The 20,822-nt window shown below is 33.9% G+C and overlaps 2 protein-coding genes across 5 annotated transcripts; one reads left to right on the top strand and one right to left on the bottom strand.

Moving 5' to 3' along the window:
• Positions 1 to 1,722: 1,722 nt before the first annotated feature.
• On the top strand, positions 1,723 to 11,830 carry LOC106054191 (serine racemase-like). Its single transcript, XM_056006530.1, has 9 exons — positions 1,723 to 1,945; positions 4,503 to 4,544; positions 5,192 to 5,358; positions 6,904 to 6,988; positions 7,335 to 7,461; positions 7,855 to 7,905; positions 9,007 to 9,134; positions 9,961 to 10,011; positions 10,245 to 11,830. Exons 1-9 carry the CDS (start codon positions 1,754 to 1,756, stop codon positions 10,380 to 10,382), a joined length of 981 nt encoding a protein of 326 aa, XP_055862505.1. The 5' UTR covers positions 1,723 to 1,753; the 3' UTR covers positions 10,383 to 11,830.
• A 1,859-nt stretch (positions 11,831 to 13,689) lies between these two features.
• On the bottom strand, positions 13,690 to 20,552 carry LOC106054193 (nicotinate-nucleotide pyrophosphorylase [carboxylating]-like). 4 transcript variants are annotated; one of them, XR_008774081.1, is made up of 5 exons: positions 18,889 to 18,995; positions 18,034 to 18,653; positions 17,167 to 17,298; positions 16,114 to 16,931; positions 13,690 to 16,021 (listed from the first exon to the last, which is right to left on the bottom strand). XR_008774081.1 is itself a non-coding variant. In XM_056006532.1 (5 exons), the coding sequence occupies exons 3-5, from the start codon at positions 18,634 to 18,636 to the stop codon at positions 16,710 to 16,712; spliced, it is 957 nt and encodes a 318-aa protein (XP_055862507.1). In that variant the 5' UTR covers positions 18,637 to 18,653; positions 18,889 to 18,977; positions 20,370 to 20,464; the 3' UTR covers positions 13,690 to 16,709. The 4 variants fall into 4 exon arrangements, 3 of the variants coding, with proteins under 3 accessions (XP_055862507.1, XP_055862506.1, XP_055862508.1); XM_056006532.1 differs by adding an exon at positions 20,370 to 20,464 and having other exon boundaries at positions 13,690 to 16,931; positions 18,889 to 18,977; XM_056006531.1 differs by lacking the exon at positions 18,889 to 18,995 and adding an exon at positions 20,483 to 20,552 and having other exon boundaries at positions 13,690 to 16,931.
• Positions 20,553 to 20,822: the final 270 nt, after the last annotated feature.

Here is a 20,822-nt window from a genome sequence, read left to right as displayed (position 1 = left end):
ATATCAGGAACTAATTTATGTAAAAAATGCTTTTGGATAATCTAGTGGATTGGATTTAGATGTATGTTAAACGTAGCTAATGATCCTTTCACGTTATTTCTCTTTCGCTACGAAAATAAAATTAGTTTTGAGAAAATGGGATTACCCGAAGTCGATACATTCTTATCTATTAAAAACGAAAAGAGCGATAGCTTTGTTAAATGAATGGGATTATAAAGTGAACAATTAAACGAAATAATGTTTAGTACGCGATTCATGAATGAATATAGATCTAGGCCTTTAACTCGGCTTCGCAGCTTTCGTAAACGAATGTAGCTTTAGAAAACCAAATTTGAATGTTTATTTGATCAAAATATGAAATGAATGGACTTTAATTAATATGTTTATGTGTTAAAGTATAAAACTATCTGTGCGAAGTTTTATCATCTTAGAGTTGAATTAGAGTTTTAGATCTAGGGATGGGATTATAAAGTAAACAATTAAACGAATTAATATTTAGTACGCGATTCATTACTGAATTGTCTAATGAAAGAATGTTCGTCAGGAAATCTGTAGTCACAGATATCAGGAACTAATTTATGTAAAAAATGCTTTTGAAACACAAAATTGTAGGTTAATTTAATTATATAATGAAATCAATGGATCTTCTTTTGTCTTTTCATGTGTCAAAGTAAAAAACTATCTGCGCAAAGTGTATTTCTTAAAATTAGATCTAGGTCTAAATCCTTTCTATCTTTTCTCATGTCAACATTGTAGACATGGCCTAGATCCATAAAATACTATAGCTGTAATAGAGTCGGACAACTTTATTTTTTTTGAGGGTCTTACATTTGTTTTAGGGCTACAATACATTCACTAAGGTCTAAGTTGGTACCCAAGGAACATTCCTGCCTAGTTTTATCAAGATTGGTCAAGCGGTTTTGATGTCTATAAGTAACATACATACATACATACCCCTCACATTCTACTTTATAATATAGATAATCCATTCCATTCTCGTATCGAGTTGTTGTCCCTAACTCGAAAGTACTCGAAAACTCGACCATTACCGTATATATATCTAGCTATAGGGTATATCGTCGCCTAAAAACTAACATCTCTCAGTAGCCACAGTGTCCACGCCTTCCATTAATGAGGTTTGAGCACTATAGCTCTTGTACGATGACTTTTTTTTAAATACCGGTACAAAAAATTGATTTTAAAAAGCCAGCATGGAAATCTTCTCCCAGACCAGATATATATATATATATATATATATATATATATATATATATAAACTTAATGCCTACCTACTCCTGTCCCTCCCTCTACCAAACTGGTCTACACAACCTCACAATTTGGACCTTTTTTGTGATTGTTCCATTGCGCAATTTGAGCGTATGCATGAAAAAAGATCTACCTTTGCTGCATAAGTGTAGAATGGGGTTGTACACATTAGAATAAGAGTTATTTAATTAAATTGTTGCAGAAAATGTAACTAATTTAACTGACTAGTATAGTCGTCGTGTATTTCGAAGCATAATTTTATAACGGTGTGTTTCATGCGATATAGGCTCAGATCTACATCATGTCATGTAGATCTAGTTATTCCAGTGTATGTAAACTAAATCTATATTTATGGCCCAAAATTCTGTACTCGGACAATATAAAGACAAATTAAATAAAGGCAATTAAAGTGAGGTGCACTGTAAGGAGGTCATAGGTGTACTAACGTAGAGGTCAAAGTGTAAAGGTTAAAGATCAAAGGTTGAGCATGGCAGCCGACAGCATCATTTCGTTTAATGATGTTTTAGAGGCCAATTACAGGATTTCACAATTTCTGCACAAAACACCAGTATTTACATCCCACCAAGCAGATGAGAAAAGTGGAGGGCGTTGCATATTCTTCAAGGCAGAGAATTTACAGAAATCTGGATCATTCAAAGCGAGAGGAGCGCTTAACGCTGTGCGTGTTCCACCGTGACCGTGCTTGCGTGATGATTATCAATAATAAATTAAAATAGTTTAAATACTGATTTAGATTTTAGATCTAATATTATTAAATAATATAGACTCTAGTATATATATTATATAATAGATGATACTAGTAGATCTAATGCATTATTAAAGAAATTGTCATTATTTCATCTCTAGATTTAGATTTAATTAGTTACAATTAGTAGCTGCTATTAGATCTAGTATCAGGTCAAGTCACTCTGATATACTCATATAGCTAGTAGAATATACTATTATTATATATAGATTCCAATATTATTTCCATATGGCCTACTACTTTAAACTTAACATTCATGATTACTCTAAACTACTAACTAGAGATAGTATACCCCTATTCCTATATGATTAGGTCAAGTTAGAGTTCTGGACTAAATTCATTATAGTTAGTTAATTAGTTAAGTTATATATATATATGTATATATATATATATATGCTTTATAACCTTACCCTTAATTACCATGCACACCGCCATCCAAAATAGTGGAGAAGGTGCGCACTATTAGAGACTAGTCTAAGAAGGATGTTGACATTAGAGAAGAGACAATTTCACCCAAGTCTAGAACTGATATGAAGATGCTGAGAGAAGGTAGGATTCGATCACAATGGCATCTTTGAAACAACTAGACCAACTCTTAGTTAAAGAGCTTAAGCAGGAACTTCGTTACCAACGTCTTAAGCTTGGTGGTAGCAAGGAGGTGCTTACAGCTCGTCTCCGGCAAGCCCTGATCGATGAAGAAGAAGATCCAGAGATCTACCTATTTGAAATTTAGCTGGAGATTGTTGAGCTCATTGGCAAGATACAGGAAGGTATTGATACAATGTGTGAACAAATAAACAGGATGGGGAACAAGGTAGAGAACATGGTGTGCAAGCGAAAGAAGGAATAGAATCGTTGATGAAGAAGCATTTGCCTGTAGACTCGTTGGTGAAGAAGTTGCATGGTCATGACTGTGGCTGCACACACAGTGGTGACGGAGACACTGGGGATTGGAGCATTGTCTTTGACTGTGTTGTGGGCAAATCTTGTGGGTGTGAATTTCAAGACTGACAACGATTGCTGTGACGATCTCAACGGAATGTACCAATTCGAAAGGAAAGAGACAAATGAAGAAACTGATGTCTGTTATGTGCCTGAAGCTTTTGTTCCTGTTGTACCTAATACGAGTACCTCAATGAGCTGGTCAGATCAAGATAACGCTGTTTTGCTTCCAAGCGTGTTGCTAAGGATCTTAAAGACCTCTGAATTTTTTTGCCGGTGATCATGAAAGCTTGTTAACTGCATCCCCACATCCAGAAGTTTAGCATGAACTGTACGTGCTGCACGTCACACAGAGAATTTAGATGCCAAGAAAACCACCAACAAAGCTTGTGTACTTCTGCCATCATCATTGACATTGGCATAGACAAGTCAGTAAATCCAGGCTAAATCTGAGCTGGCGAGAGGAAGACATCTTCAACTTGAACTTGAAGAGACCTATCTCCTGGACATGAGACTGTTAGCTGAGGATGACCGCAGCGCATTGGACTTCATTTGTAACGTGGCTGTATGTAAAGCTGAAGCTTCCTTGAGAGGTGTCAGTCTGGTGAGTCTGCTGAAACAGTGTGTCCAATCAACAGCTGTGTTGAAGAAAACAGTGCTTGACACTCTTTGACTGTTTCTTTTCAGGATGAAAAGGGCTAAGAAGGGGGGCAATGTTGCCATGCACACCTCCATCCACTCTGGGAATTATCTACACTTAGAGGAGAATTACATTAAAGGTCTAGATCTGTGAAGAAAAATACATTATATAAATAACAAAATGGAACAAAAGAAAGTTACACACCAAACAGTGTTAATATTTGCTTAAGCAGAAGGAATTATTGTTTTGTACTTTAGATATTAAAATTTCAGCTGTCAAATACATAGTTGGTAGAAATTCCAAATTAAAAATCATATTTGGTAAATTTAACTGCTGCGGTTTTGATCTTGAAAATGACTTAATAGTTGTCCTAAGATAAAATAGGTTAAAGTTTTGTATCCACAGCAAGTGGGAGAATTTGTGATCATTATTATTATGAGGGAATGCCTATTATATATATATATATATAGTCAGGACCAAGAATTTTATATATATATATATGTAGATATAACTGTTGGTAGCACATCAGGCTCTAGTCACTCTGGATTCTAGCTGGAGCTCTAGACATCATTATCCATCCTTTGTGTTCCTCTAAGAAAAAACTGTCTACTTGATCTGCTCTGTCTAATGTTAATCTTTTAATTGCTTGAATTCCCATCTCTTCCCTGCACTCTCAGTTTCATCTAGTTTACTGTGTTGCCATGTTCTTTTGGTCTTCCTCTTTGTATGTTGCCCTGAGGCTGAGGGTTACAATCTTTGGTCTTTTTTCTTAGGGTGTGATCAATCTTTTTGAGTGAGGCTGAGTATCTTCACTTTCTTTCTTAAGATCTGCAATGTTTAAGCTTCACATCTGAAAAGTATTATAATAATTTCTTTTTCTATTTTCAGGTTTTAAAATGTAGAGAGAGCAACAATGCTACATGTGGAGTTGTAAGTAGACCTTTATAAAACTTCAAGAATTTTTATTTATATTATAAATTACAGACATAAATTACAAATTAAATAAATTTTAAAAGAGAAGTTCATTATATTTTTCTTTTATCATATTACTATTCAGATTTTAAAAAATGATAATATTTAACCTCAAGTTATTGATAGGACATTTAAAAATAAGCTTTGATTCAGAATTACTTAAAAAAAAATTTGTATCAGCATTGCTCTGGCCTCAGGTGGTAGAGCCTTAGGTTGTTTAACAATAGGAACATTAAAATCCTGTGACACCTAGCTGAGGCTGAGGGCATACTTGTGAAGTCTGTGTAGTCAAAAAAGTTTATCTAAATAAGTCCTTAGCTGAAAAGGTTAAAGATTGTTAGTTTTAATGTTGAACTGCAAAACTTTTCTTCTCACTCACTCATATGCCTGCTTAAGTATTAAAAGAAAAATGCAGTCAATTCTTTTGTTGTTTTTTTTTAAGTTCAAGTGCTTAAAGTATTTTTTATTTATATTAAAATCATGTCATCAGTTGCAATTCATACAAAATTTCTCATTTTTGTTTTTTTGTCTAGAATAGTATCTTCTGAGATTTATTTGAAAAAAAATTTTTTTTTTTTACTTTTGAAAAAAAACAACAATAATAGGTCACTCACAGTAGCGGAAACCATGGTCAAGGCCTTGCTTGGGCAGCTAGTGTTGCCAAACTACCCTGCTATGTGGTTGTGCCACAAATGGCACCATTGGTAAAAAAGAATGCCATATTAAGCTACGGGGCAGAGCTAGTTGAATGTGGAGCTAAGCCGACAGACAGGTATGCTGCCATTTACATTATGTTTTCAAGATGGTTTATTTGTATGCATAAAAGAGCATGCTTTATACATGATATAAATGTGATAAGAATGTAAATAAACAAACTGCCCTTTATCCTCGGAAAAGTCAGTTAAAAGTTTTGCTTTTTTCATTTATGATAAACATGTTTTTGTAATCTTGAATTGTTCTTATATATTTTGTTCTCCTTTGAGAGCTACCTTGATTGTAATTCTAACAAAAGAATGACTGCCTGATCTCGATATATTCCCAGTTTTGAACCCTGGCTGTAACCATTCGTTCTGCAAGAAGTTTGGGCTAGGATGTAATAATCTTCAAATGTGAAGGAACATCTGAAACATGTAAAACAATAGATGTGGTTATTATAGCACCCAATCAATGGTCTGGTCTTATCTTATCTTCTTATATAATACAGACGTTACTTCAAAAAAGAAGATGATTACGTCCTACGCGTCATGCATTTAGTCATGCATATTAACCAATGACTTAAATTCTGCCAAGTCACTGGTTTTCCTGGCTAGCTCAGGCAACCCATTCCATGCTCTAATAGCACTAGGGAAGAAGGAGTATTTGTACAAATTTGTCCTAGCATATGGGACGAGGAATGTGCCTTTATCTTTGTGTCTTTCAGAGTATTTTATTAAATTTTGTTTTTGTATTTGAAGATTATGGTTCAGTGTTTTATGTATGATTTCTACTTTACTTTTGAGCCTTCTGTCCTGAAGGCTTTCTAAATTTAGTGATTTTACTAAAGGTGTTACTCTAGTCAAATGTGAATATTCGTTTGTTATGAATCGCACTGCTCTATTTTGTGTCTGTTCTAGTTTCTTAATGTTTTCTTGAGTTGAGGTGTCCCAAACAGAGGATGCATATTCTATTATTGGCCTAACCAAGGTTAAATAACATTTTAGTTTTATGTTCTTATTTGATTTATAGAAATTTCTTTTAATAAATCCTAATGCTTTGTTTGATTTTTTTGTAGTTTCATCAATATGTGGATTCCATGACAGTTTTTCATTTATTATAACACCTAGGTATTTTGCATTTTTAGTCTGTGTTACTGGTTTGCCGTGAATAAGATAAGTGGAATTAATTTGTTTTAGTTTTTTTGTTACTCTTAACAACTGACATTTTTCTTGGTGGAAAGACATGCTCCAATTTGATTCCCATTTCTGTAATTCATCTAATTCTCTTTGTAAAATATCTGTGTCTTGTGTTGTTTTTATTGTTCTATATATTATGCAATTGTCTTTGGCATTTTACGTCTCAAAAGAAGATCTTTTCCCCTTGCAACTCATTGTGTGATTAATGAGGCCAATCGTTTACCAATCACACAATCAATGACATTTGGTTATTCCCACCACTTTTGAGATTCACTGAATCAACTATTATGAAAATCTACAGTTCTCTTAGGATTCGAACTCAGGATCATTGGGCAGTCTATCACTTTATAATGTCTCTTATGATTTTAGTATTAACAAAATGGGAATATTATGTCATAGAATTTGTTTCTTTTTTTTAATTTCAGATATGAAGCATGTGACAGGCTTGAAAAAGAAAAGAATTTAGTCTTCATCCCACCTTATGACCATCAAGATGTAATTGCTGGACAAGTGAGTAGATAGTTTCTTCTAATGTTATCTGAACTTCATTAAGTTTTATGCTCATTCAGCCACATTAGGGAGAATAACCTTTGTGTGTGCATATCTATAAGTACTGTCTAATTTTAAAATTAAGATCTTGTAAAAGAAATAACAAGATTTACCATAAACAAGTCAAAGAAACCTAATATAGGACTATGGTGATATATTGATTGACAGAGATATTCAGACAACTGAACCATACATCAATGTTGTGAAGCCATTCTTACTTTACCAAACATAAAAAAGTATTAATGATTTTGCCATGCAGTCTTAATGACATGATTAATTTATTCCATTTATATGTATATATCTGTAGGGCACAATTGGGCTAGAATTTTTAGAGCAAGTTCCTCAACTGGATGCGATTCTTATACCAGTGAGTGGTGGGGGAATGTCAGCAGGAATTGCTATAGCAGCGAAAACAATAAAACCTGATATCAAAAGTGAGTATATTTTCATCCAGGTTTTTAATCTATATTTTACAAACCTTTTTAGCATACAGTTTTGCATTACGACTTCATTGTGCTATAATTTTAAATCTTGTTTAGTGCTCATTTTTAAGACCTTCAACAAAATATTGGAAGTTTATTAACAAATCAGATTAGAAATGTCTTGAATTAGTTATATTTTAACATACCGTACCCAGAGTTGTATGGCAACAACATTCCAGTCATGCTAATTTGAGATTTATTTTTTTATTTTTTTTGTAGCGAAAATTTTACTATTTAATGTATTTGAGACTAAACATTTTACTATTTAATGTATTTGAGGATTTTACTCTGACAAAGATTAACCTCCCTTCTTAATCATGACAACTTTTTTTTGTGTGTGTGCAGTTTTCCTTGTTACACCAAAAGGAAAGAAACTGGAAGAATGTTTAACAACAGGTAACTGCTGTCACATTGATAGATGTTGTTAGTTTCTCTTTTAGTTTGAAAACTGAAGCATATTTATTACATTAACAAAAGAACTGGTTCATACCATTTGAATAGAAAAACATTAGCTTTATCTATGTTTTTAAAAGGGATGCATAAATAATACATTCAATTTGTATATAAAAAAAAAATTTGTGCGTTAGAATTATGCAATAAAATTTTTGGAGGGGTGTTGTGGACAGTCGTTGACTTATAGCACCAAACTGCTGGTAGACAACTAAACCACTGTAGGTGTAGTATATTTTAACTTGTAAAAACTTGAAATAAACTTGAGTAACTTCTTTGTTAACATATATACATAACTTTTATTACAATATACACAAAATTTGAATATGAGATGAAATAAATAAATGAAGAAGACTTTTAGTAATAATATAAAATGGTATTTTGAACAAAGTCTAGCTCACTACAAAAACATGTCTTTTCACTCTGGTAATCTGGTGGCGTCAATGTGGCTTATCTTGCATTGTTCACAACCAATCATTAACCTCTTTCTGCCACCACCAAAGAAACACACATATACACTCCATAATGAGGTGAGGGGGTGGGACAAAGAAGAAGATTTAAAATTAATCACACTAGAGAAATATTTGGCATGGAGGCAGAGAGGACAAGCGTCTGACTTCAGGGGGACTCTAATCCAAGTGAAGACTGATATTCTTAAACGTCACCCAACACTAATGGGTACCTTGTATACATTGGGGAAGTTAAGGTGGTTGATCATTGTGGTAGCCATTGTACATGACATCCTCATTAATCCTTGACCATAGAAACACATGAACTTTACATCATCTGACCCTATAGTTGTAAGGTCTGAAAGAGGTACTTTTGTTTTAGTGTAATATTAGTTTTATTAAGGTAGGCAAATTATATAGTTAACTTACCCTCTGAGACTCACAGGCTCCTTCAGCAGGCAGAAGTATAGTTCACCTGGTTTGTGACAAACAGTTTAATAGTCTGCTCTCTGAGGAGAATTAAATTGTTTTGTGAGCTTTTATATAATTGCAAACTACTTAAGTAGAATTGAACCTCAAAAAAACTTTATTTGTTTAGGTAAGCGTCCATGGGAAGGCCCACCTCAATATTTGGAAACAATTGCTGATGGCATCAGGCTCCAACAAACTGGATATATCACCACACCTATACTTATAGATCTGGTGGAGAAACAGGTTTTTGAGATGGTAAGCAGTGTTAGTAGCTGCAGTTTATTTGGCCATTAAATGTAGATTGTTTCAAATACAAATATTTAGTTGACAATGCTTGTTTGGATTCTGCTCATTAACTTAACTATGAAAACACAAGTGAACCACAAGGTGAATCACATTATGTTTTAAGAGGTATGCATGCAGGCTTAATTTCATAACGTAGGGAAACTTTTCTATGTTGTCATCATTTAATTTAAGTTAGAAATGCCTTCTAAAAGAAAATGTGTCTCCAAGTCTCTAGCGTAACTGTGTATATTTTCATCACTATTCTTTTTCCGTTCTCTATTTTTTACAAAGCTCATATCATGCCAGCATATGATTGTTGTTGAGTCTAAATTGTAGATGACATGTTGTGGTTTACTAAATATGTCACAACTCAGTCTGTTTGTTTTTGTAATCATTGAATTGTATCTCATCAGAAAGCTAAAGCCCTGTTTCAAAGTTTGTTTTTTATGTTTAAAATCTTTGTGGCTTTGTTAAAAATGTTTTTTTCTTAAATAGGTGTCCTATTTGTTGGAGCCTGCGTATTGCAAATGAAATTATGAGAAGCATATAGGATTTAGTTCATTTTATTTTTGAAGTCAAACCAAGCAGAGATGTTGAACCTTCAAATACTGTCAATCTTAGCAAAACATTGACTAGTACAAATAGAATCTAGTCAGAGGAGACATAGGAGTGTTTTCTGTGCTTTATTCATTATAGATTGTGCTGTTTTATGAAAATTTGCACAATCAAGCCTAATACCATTTAAGATTTGTTCACCCTATTTTGATATTTTATTTCTTATTTTTTTCTTCTATAGAGTGACCAGGAAATGGTGGAAGGAATGAAATTTGCATTTGAGCGAATGAAGGTATGAACACATTATTTGGTGTCTTGTAATATCTGAAAGTTAGATGCTGCGTTAAAAAAGCAAATTTGTAAAAACTCCTTGTTTGCAAATATGGTGTCCAAAAGCGAATGCATTCAATATTTTTAAAAAAAGTTTCTTCAAAAGAATAAATGATTTTTTTGTAATTTGTCATTATTGTTTCTTTAATTGCCATAAATAACTATTGTTTTTCTTATTAATTTATATTTCATCAGCTTGTTATAGAAGCTGCGTCTGGTGCTGCTGTTGCGGCGGCTTTTTCACAGAAGATGAAGAACATGGATGCCAGTATACAAAATGTTGGAGTTATTTTGTGTGGAGGAAATGTGGACATTGACGACTTGCCATGGTAGCTTGCTCAGTAGTGTGGCTAGTGAATAAAATTGAGATACATTTTGAATGCCAAGCTACTTTAGACACATTTTAAAAGCTGATATGTATATTGAACATGTTTTTCCTCAATAAATGAGTCATATTTATTCTAGCGAATGTATTTAGATTAAAGAAATGGGATGAGGCTATATAAGTATAGGCTCTATTCAATACCTTGATGTTCATTAGAGCTAGTCAAATTAAGGCCTGCTTCAAAGCTTATAAGTTCATGTTCTGATGATGTTTTCTTTTCCAAGTTTATGACTGTTAATGCTAGTCTTATGTGACTTTTATATGTAGGTAGGGTAGGTACTCATTTGAGTAGCTGGAGGCTTTAAGTTCATGTATTTGAACATTGGTTTAGGAAGTTCAATTGAAAAGAAAGCACCACATTTTTAAATAAAAAATTTTCTTTTAAAAAGTTTGATTAACCTAAACTTGGTATTACAAGCCTTTGAAAAATATCTTATCTTATTATCTTATCCACATCTTACAAAGCAATTTAATGCCATACCTAGTTGACAGATGTACTTATTACCCCAGAATTCACATACATATATTTCCCTGATCTTAAACTTAAAGGCATTCCAAGTACTGTGATGTAAAGCAACTTAACAAAACAAATCAAGTGTAGGCTGAATAAAAAAAAAAGGTTTATTTATGGGAACTGTTTCATCCAAACATGATTTTAACTTTTACCTCTTGTTATAATTATAATGATGTATTTTTGTTACTGACAATGTGTACATGAAAAATATTGGTTCTGTATAATTAGTATGTAAGTAAAGTTTTCTGTTTGATATAGAAGTCAAAGTGCAGCTGAATGAAAGTCTGTTATTGTAACCATTGGTTACCATTTGTATATGATTACCTGTACTCAGACTCTAATTTTAATAGTTTTTAAGACTTTTACATGATATGTTTTCTTTATGAACACAATGTATAAAAATGAATTTGCCAAAATGTTTATTATAAAGAATGTAACAAATTTGAGTAGCAAGCATTGCATTTTTTTTAAATGAAAAATTTAAATTATTCATCAGTTTCAAATAAATATATCTCTGAGATTCCTATAGAGTCTGTACAAAGACAACAGTTTTGGGATGTATCTCCTCAATGAGCCCAGACTGACCTTGTGCTTCATTAGGTTGAAGAACTTTTAGGAAAATAACTTTTTCAAAAATTAGCTAAAGATAAGTTCTTTTTTTTAAAAACTCTGTTTTATGTCATTTTCAAAGTGCCTTGATGTTACTAGTCTCATTTGAATTCAAAGACATGATGGATGTCATTAAAAGAATATAGTGTGATTGATTTGTGCATCTCATAATTTGTATTAATCAGATTATTTGGTTGTTTGGGCATTTTCTTTTTATTTACACAAGTTTCTTATTTTAAATTAAAAGGTTTTATTAGCATCATAAGCATCATTTGCATCTTTAAAAAAACTACATTATTCACTTTGATTTTCTGATTTATGCTATATATCAATGGCCAGTAGTTGTTTTTTTTTTTCTTAGAAGTAATTTTTATGTATACATGCCAGTGGTTTTCCTATCAAATCCTCAATAAAAATTCCGTGACTTTTTTGCTTGACTTCCACACACTCTATCATCACATTGATTTCTATTGTCTTTTCTATTGTCTATTATCTTGGGAAGCGTGGTCGAGAGGCCAAGTATGCTTGAACTTGGCTTGGCTTGGCTACCTATGAAGGAGGCTCGAGGTTAGACACCCGACTCAAACAGAGTTGAGTTTACTGAGCGCACGGAAAACCTACTCTCAGATTCCCCCCCCCCCCCCCCCCCCCCCCCCCCAGCCACCCACTGGTCCACAAATGAGATTGGACCATAGCGCTCTGAGGATGCTATAAGCATGAAAGTAGCGCTATATAAATGCTATAATTTATTATCTTTTATCCAAAGGAATAACAAATGCCAATGCCGTTTGGAGTCAGCACCCAGTATCCTGCCAGGGTGTAGCAAACTAAGGCTCACCGGCTCCTGATTTTTCCTCTGGGTTGACTCCTGAAGCCTTTCCCATGATTAGGCAGCAGAAGTTTGAATTCAGAGTTTTCCTTCTCCAAGGTGGGTAGCCAGCCATGGTAAATAAGCCTCTCCTGCTCGAAGCTTACTGGTTTAGGCGCCAGTTACTCACCTTTGCCCCTTCTCCTGTTAGTGAAAACAGTTATGGCGGACTCAATATCTGAACCACATGTGACAGCCTGGAGTTGTCAGAGGCTATTTCAGATGCATGCTATTAGGAAGCATTTTATAGATAGTGTAGTGCTTATATCCATTATGACTTTTGGCAATGACTACCTTGCGCAACCAATAGCTATTGAATTACTTGACTCAATCCTGTGCACTCCCAGGGGAGCATAGGGCCGTGTCTATTGTATGCTGCTTTTATTATCTAAGACTGTCAGTCTCATGACCCAATCCATCACCAGCTAAAATATCAAGGGCAAAAGCATACATCCCTGTCTTACTCCTGTTTTTACTTGAAATGGGGGGGTCAGCTTACCATTATGTATTAGTTGGCATGATGCATGATCCTAGAACAATCTATTGAGTGGCGATCTCCTCTGTACATGACCTTTGTGGATTTTGAGAAAGCCTTCGACAGAATTGACAGAGACATAATCTTAAGACTGATGAATCACTAAGAATTCCAACAAAATTCTCAAATATCAATACATGTATTAATGAATTAATACCTATTTAAGATCGAGAGTCTGTGTAGCACTGGCCCCATATCATTGTTATGTTACCTTTCAGTTGTAACCCTTTGTTATGAATATTTGAGATGAAAAGATTTAGTCTTTCAATTTAAAGAAATCTGTAATCAATATTGCTTAATAAAAATTATGTTTCTTTTTAATTATTTATAAGTTTATTCTCAAACTAAAGTATTTATGGCTATTGAATAACTGTCTTGTCTTTTTTGCTTGTTGAAGACAGAGCACTTTTCTTAAGCAGACCTTTTAATTCACATTGTCAGTCAATAAGGATAACCCAAAGTACTTATTTCTTTTACACAAGTTTTTATTTGTTTTCAATGACAAAAAAGCAACAACTAAATGTGTGATTGTACAAAGTTTAAAGACCTGCAGAAGAAATAAATGTATGACATTGTCAGAATTATTGATCATACAAGTTTCAATAAAAAAATTTATTTAATCCTCAATTGATATTGAAACTTTTAAATAGCAATGAATATTTTCAGAAGGAAGAAATAGGTTCTTTAAAAAATTCTAGTTCCTCTAACCTTGTGTGCCATTTTTTGCAACACATCAAGCTCAACATTGTAAGTTACTATGTTGTTTGTGTTGTTGGATAAAAAATGTTAGATGAAATAAAAATAATATTAGACATTATCTTGCTACTGAGACTCACCTTGCACTGTATTGAATATTTAGGCAAACAGTATACACAAGATAGTATAAGCTGGGTTTATTTTAGTCAAAAAATAATATATATATATGAAATGCATGAGGCGTAAAATAGAAATGCTTTTTTTTTTCTCCCCCCCCCCCTCTAAAAATTATGTAAAGTTTCTACAGGTGTAAACTACCTATGAATAAAATATCTCTAAATGCATATTTAAAAAAAAATGAGTTACACATACATTCTATCCTGGCCAGATAATCAGATAATACTGGCTGAAATGTGACAATTGAGTAGAGATTAAATTGACTGGCATAATAAACAAAAGAAACATTACTGGAAAGACATTATGGTGCAGACAGTCTGGTTTGTGTTTTGCAAATAATGTAAATTAAAAAAAAAAATTTGTGATGCTTTGTGAATTGTACAGGTCAGAAGTCATCAGCCTTGTTGTGTATTCTAATAAGTGACCACTAAAGTTGAGCAGATTAGCAAACAATGTCAAGGTAAATGTAATGTCCAAATAACTAGAACAATGTGACAGAATCAAGCTGCAAGTGCAACTTTTTATCTTGTCTTCATTCTTGAATGGTTGTTCTTTATGTCAGGAAGTGCATGTGTGTTGTGAAGTGTGTAGCATAGAGACTGGGGCTGAAAACATTTGAGTTTGATCAAATTAGGATTACAACTTTTTCAAAGGCTACTAGAATATCTTGGGCAGGGGAGACAATTGGAATGGACTTAATGATGTCCAAGGCTTTGCTCATGGGATGATCTCTGTTGATCACTCACACATACAGGATCACATCTGGGATAACTCTTGCATGAAGTACTAATGAGATCAAATCAATAATAAATAAATAATATCTACTGATGTGCATAACTGATTCAAAGTTAAAACAATCTTTATCCAATAAACATGTATCTTTTTAAATATAATTTCTCAAAGTAGGCTTTTAATTGCATAAGAAGACTGTTCTAATAATAATTCAAATTTAAAAAAAGACATTAATTTTGATTCAACAAAACCACACTAAAAAAAACACAACATTTTTACAGACATTTAAAATTAAAAAAACAGATTCTTACATTTAAAATGCTAATGATTTGAAAAAAAAAAGCCTGCCACATTTTAAATTACAGCATGTGTGATAATTGATGATGATGAGATAATATAAGATATATATAAGATATGTGCTTTCATAAAGAGATTTACATTACTTTTCAACTGGCTAAAACATACAAGAACTTCTGTTAATAAAAAAAAAATAATCGTACATTTGGTTTTGTTTAGGGAGTAGTTTTTGACTAAATTGGAATTTCACAAAGTACCTCATTATTTTTTTTCATTTTTATTGCATTGAAAAACAAACTGAAGAAATAGAAGTTAAAAACTAAACATAAAAAATTAACTATTAAAATGGCTAAAATTACTTTTCTTGCTTTATCTTTACCAAAACAAGTAACTAGCTTTTCTGGCTTACTGTTTCTTGGGTCAGTATTATTTATTTTCAAGTGCAATATTATCATACACTTCTTGCTGATGCTGAATAGAACATCAGGAGTTAAATGTTTAAAGATATAGTGGTGAGTAAAAAAAAATCTTTGCTACATAAATGAAAAAATGTTGCCAACAATATTTTGGAAGAAAATATTTCAAATGCAGAATTGTTTTCTTACTAAATAAGTTATAAGGAAAACCCTGAACCTCTGTTGACTTTCGGCTATACACAAACATGAGAAAAATTTCATGAGTTAACCCTAAGGAAAAATCAGGAACAGGCATAACTTGTGACGCCACTGTTCCAAGACTGTATAGGCATCTGCTGTTCCCTTGGATACATCAACTGATTGGAGACGGGGAACTGCTGTGTGGGTGAAATCCCTACAACCATAGCTAATGCCCAAGCTTTCGCCTCATTTCTATGAGATGATCCATAATCAGAATCATTGTGTGATGCAGAAAACTCTGGAAGATTTAATTACCATCACTAAAAAATGCTGATAAAGTAAAGTAATGTTCCTCTTTCAGACCTTGCGATCTATGGGGCAGATGATGTAAAGGTCATCTGTTTCTGTGGCCCATGGTTAATGAGGGTATCATGTGGCCAGAACAACAACCAACCACCTTTACTTTTCCCCAACTAATGTCAGGCACCCTTATGAGCTGGGTGGACCCAGGGGAATCTGAAGGTCCCAAAATTAAAAATTCCAGTCTTCACCAGGATTCAAACCTGCGACCCCTCAGTTTGAAAGCCAATCGCTTTACCACTCAGCCACCACGCCTCTAAAAAAAGTGCTTTAAGATGGCCGAAACTCAACAAACCTGGGACCCCTCAGTTTGAAAGCCAAGCGCTTTACCACTCAGCCACCACGCCTCTAAAAAAAGTGCTTTTAGATGGCCGAAACTCAACAAACCTGGGACCCCTCAGTTTGAAAGCCAAGCGCTTTACCACTCAGCCACCATGCCTCTAAAAAAAGTGCTTTTAGATGGCCGAAACTCAACAAGGATTCAAACTTGAGATGCTTAGTACAGAAGTACCAAGCTTAACTTGGCCACCAAGTTCACAATAAGTTAACAAGAATTCAAGAATTAAAAAAAATAATTACCAGCACATTATTTACAGTTACTGAGGGCAGTAATTAAATAACTGTCATACATCAACCAAGTTGGCATTGCCACATTTGCTACTCAAAATATTATTTTTTCTCCATTTTTATGTCAAATAGCAATTTAATTTTAACAAGGCAAAGAGAGAAGAGGAAAGGGGGGCAGGGGAACAAATGAGGATCTTATGAAAGCGTTTTACTCAAAAATTCACAAATACATTGTAATGAAAAGAGTCCTTCATTCTGTCATATCAAATTAGTAAAAAAAAATCTTTCAACCTGCAAACCTAAAAGATCCTAGTTCCTGTTTAATCATACACTGAGCACTGTAGGGTTGCTGAGATCTTTACCAGCTTTATTGATTTTGAAGGACATGTCAATAGTGGTGTAGCCTTGAGTTAATTTTCCAAGGGAGATCACATCCACCTCAGGAAGGCAGAACTCTGTCAGGTTTTCTTCAGTTATTCCTCCGCTAATCTCTATCAGCAGCTTGGGGAAGGCTAACTTTAGTTCTTTGGATGCCTTTTCGGCTGACTGCACAGACATAAATTAAGTTAAAATTTGTTATTGTATATGTATAAATTATTTATTTTTCAAAAGTACTGGAATGTAATTAATACAAGGATGGAGTTTGATAATGATGATGGCGACCAAGAGAATTAAAAAAAATTTATTGTGTTAGCAATTTTAAAAGTAAATAAGAACAACATTTATTCTTGATTTGAGAATTAACTAAATCTTATTATAATAAACATAGAAAATAATATACCTCTGATGAAAAATTATCAAGCATAACAATGTCTGCCCCAGCTTCAGCTGCTTCCATGGCTTCTTCTAGACTGCGACACTCGACTTCAATTTTGAGAGAAAAACCTCCAACCACTTTCGCATCTCTAACAGCCTGGAGGAAAATGCAGTAATTTCAAAGCATTATGAACAATGTATCTTGCATTTATAAGGTTGTAATAGTTTAAATGCTTAAGTTCTAATTTTATATTTGAATTCCATAGTTAGTCCTCTGCATCAAGTGTTAGCTAAGGCTAGAATATAATTTCAGATTCATAAACTCATTCTTTTTACATAACTTTTCTTTATTATTCTGCATTTACTAGGTTGGTGGGGGGAATGGGGGTGGAATCAATAAATTACTTGCTAGGTGTGAGTCCTAATGAAGGATGAAACTATTTTTTTTAGAACTGCTTCAACTCTTTTTCATGGCCTAGTCTTTTAAAGGTGTATGCTTTCAGGGTTACTTGATGGATTGGCATTCTTACTAGGTCAATAAACAAGTTCATAATTTTTTGGGATCATACATTTCTAAAGTAGCAAGACACCAAAAATGCTTTTGATTAAGTGTGCTTTTTGTGATTATTTTTACTTATTGTTGAGGGCCCAGGAATTTGTGCAAGAAATGATCTACATCTTATAGATAGATAGATTATTTGCCACAATTTCTGCTTAACAGATTTCTTTTCTATTTATATAGTAAATATTATTAATAGCTTCCAACTTCATGTAATTCTTTTCAAAAAACATAATGTCCAGAGACTTAGCAGTATAAACTATTTAATGTCTTTTGTTTATGTGATAATGGCATGGGAAGAATTATTCTAGAGTCAAAAGAAAATAAATGTACCTGAGTAATGCTACCAGCTGTCCAGATGTGATTGTCTTTAAGCATAACCATTGATGAAAGATCGTGGCGATGAGTTGAGACCCCTCCTACAACAAGAGCATATTTTTCTACCAGTCGAAATCCCGGCGTTGTCTTCCTTGTCCCAGCAACTTCTCCTTTCCAACCACAAGCCTTAGCTTTTTGAGCTAGTCGCCTTGCAATGGTAGCTATACCACTAGCTCTAGTAATGCAGTTTAATGCAACCCTCTCACCAAGCAACAGATGTCTGACTTTCCCTGTCACAGTAGCGATTTGCTTCACAGGTTCAATGTAATCCCCCTCTTGAGCATGCCAAACAATGACGCAGTCAAGTTCTTTGAAAATTGCATCTACAAAAGGCCTTCCTGCTAAAACTCCAGCTTCTTTCAGGAGTAGTACAGCTGTTTCTTGTTTTTCCCCCACTACAAACCCAGCATAATCAAAGCTAGGTACATCCTCTTTGAGCCATTCTCGTGCTAAATGTTGGAGGCTAATGGGGGTCAGTATGTGGTGATAGTGTTGAATGCAAATCTTATTAAGTATTGCTTCTTCATAGTGCGAAGGTTTCTGTTTTACAGAATCCATTTACTTTAGGAAGATAACTGAAAATAAAAAAATATTTGTAACAATTTTGTTAAACATTCATTCAAGAATCTAGTTTTAAACATTTTTGTTAAAATATCATTCAATTCATGAAATTTAGATCCAACATTTCTATAAGGTATTAGCTTAAGTATAGAAACTAGATATTATAAGAATTTGATGTAACTGTTTTTAAATTATTGCAATTTAGAGTAAATTAAAGATATTTTAAGTTCAAGGTTAACTTGAACATACATGATACATGGGATGGTTGCCTGGTCATTTGATGGATGTCCATCAGATCCTGATGGAGGTTTGGGCTAGCCCGTCTAGGGCATAAAAATCTAAAGGAATGTTAGAAACTTGTAAACCAAAATGATTAAACTAAAGATACGTTAGTTGATCTAGATCTAGAGTCGTTAATATATATATTAAATGTATACTAATATTAGATACATCTAGATTTAGTCCTAGATTCTAATTTAGTCTAATTCTAGGTAATCAGCTAGATGACTTAGATTAATAGATTTAGAGTCTAGATTTATCTAGAAGCTAGTTTAGATCATAAACATAGTCATAATAGTGCTTGTCGTCGAATCCAAATATTAATGAGGAGTGCAGTATTTCCTGTGGCTATGCAGCCCAGCTATGACCTACATATTTTGCCACATCCAGGGCAAGCATAACCATTGTTCGCCGGTGGTCGATTGAGATTTTCTTTTTGCCTTCTGCCTCTGTTCTCGGCAGCAGATTTTCTTTTGGTATCAAATGTGTATCCCGCTGCCTTAGTGAGTGACCTCCAGCTGTCTCGTTCTGTAGCCCCATGCAGCCAGGTGCTCTAGACTCTTCTATATCAGCTAAGGCAAGTTGGCATCTAAGCTGATCTCTAACGCGTTTCCGTGGGGCACCTCTGTTACGTCGACCACCTTTTAGCTCAAAGAGGAAGTGCTTTTGGCATATGTTCATCCCCCATACGGAATACGTGCCCTGCCAAGCATAACTGTCAGACCATAAGAAGTGCTTTTGGCATATGTTCATCCCCCAAACGGAATACGTGCCCTGCCAAGCATAACTGTCAGACCATAAGAAGTCCCTCTATACTGTCCATAACGGCGTTCACAAGGACATTGCTGTTTGTAATGCGGTCTTGCCACTGTATGTCCATGATGGAGCACAAGCATATATCTTTGTCGAAAGCGTTCAGGTAGTATTAATTGCGTTTTGAACAATACCCATGTCTCAGATCCATACAGAAGGGTTGAGAGAACTTCCCTTGAAAGTGAGGCATCAATTGATACTATGCTTCCTAGAATGTGAAGTGGTCGACCATGTTAAAAGGCTGTTCATTAATTTAATGGTGATCTTTGGGGCTGAGTAGGTCACATCATTATCATTCTAGTCAATCTACTTAAATCTACTAGGTCTCTAGATCTACTAGTACCTACTAGTATACCACTAATTATTACTAGATTTAACTAGATCTACTAATCTAATATACTGATAATACTGTAGATCTTCTTTACTAAGTCTAAGTGAAAGTGGGTCAGAGTCAAATTGTCTACTCTAACTCTTAAGTCAGTAACTGAGTAAGTGTGTAAGTTCAGACAGTTCAGTAAGTCGATTAAGTTAAGACTAAGACTAAGGACTAAGACTCAACTAAGAGTAAGACTAGATATAAATTATAAATATTTTTAATAAGCGTAACTAAGATCGAGAGTGACAGAGTGACTATTGACCTAACTAGATCTAGATGCTATGCTTTGGGGCCTTTGCTTCGAAAAAAAACAGATATGAGTAGATCACACTGGATCTACAATCTAATAGATCAAATAGATTAGATGACATCTACCATGACAATGAGTCGCATGAGTATCAACAACAAATCGAAAACAGCTTTAAATCACAGACCTATAGAATCTTCAGTTTTACAAGTTTCATGCATAGTCGCCCTTGTCACCATTGTCATGTTCTTATGCACAGACCTAGATCTATAGTCTATAGGTCTACCAGTGAAATTTTAACTTTTTTTTCAAAGTTAAACCATTAATATAGTTCAATGGCTAAACATGATATGATTAATCATGGGCGTAGCCAGTGGGGTGGGGTGGGCATAGGAATTTAGTGACTGATTTTTTGCTTTGCTTTTGTTTATTTTATGTAAGATTTTAAGACTAAACCACCACTTGCCC

This window comes from Biomphalaria glabrata, chromosome 12 (genome assembly GCF_947242115.1).
Source record: "Biomphalaria glabrata chromosome 12, xgBioGlab47.1, whole genome shotgun sequence".
Classification (NCBI taxonomy): Eukaryota; Metazoa; Mollusca; class Gastropoda; family Planorbidae; genus Biomphalaria; species Biomphalaria glabrata.
Note: the sequence above shows the minus strand (reverse complement) of the source record. Positions and strands in the feature narration are given on the sequence as shown.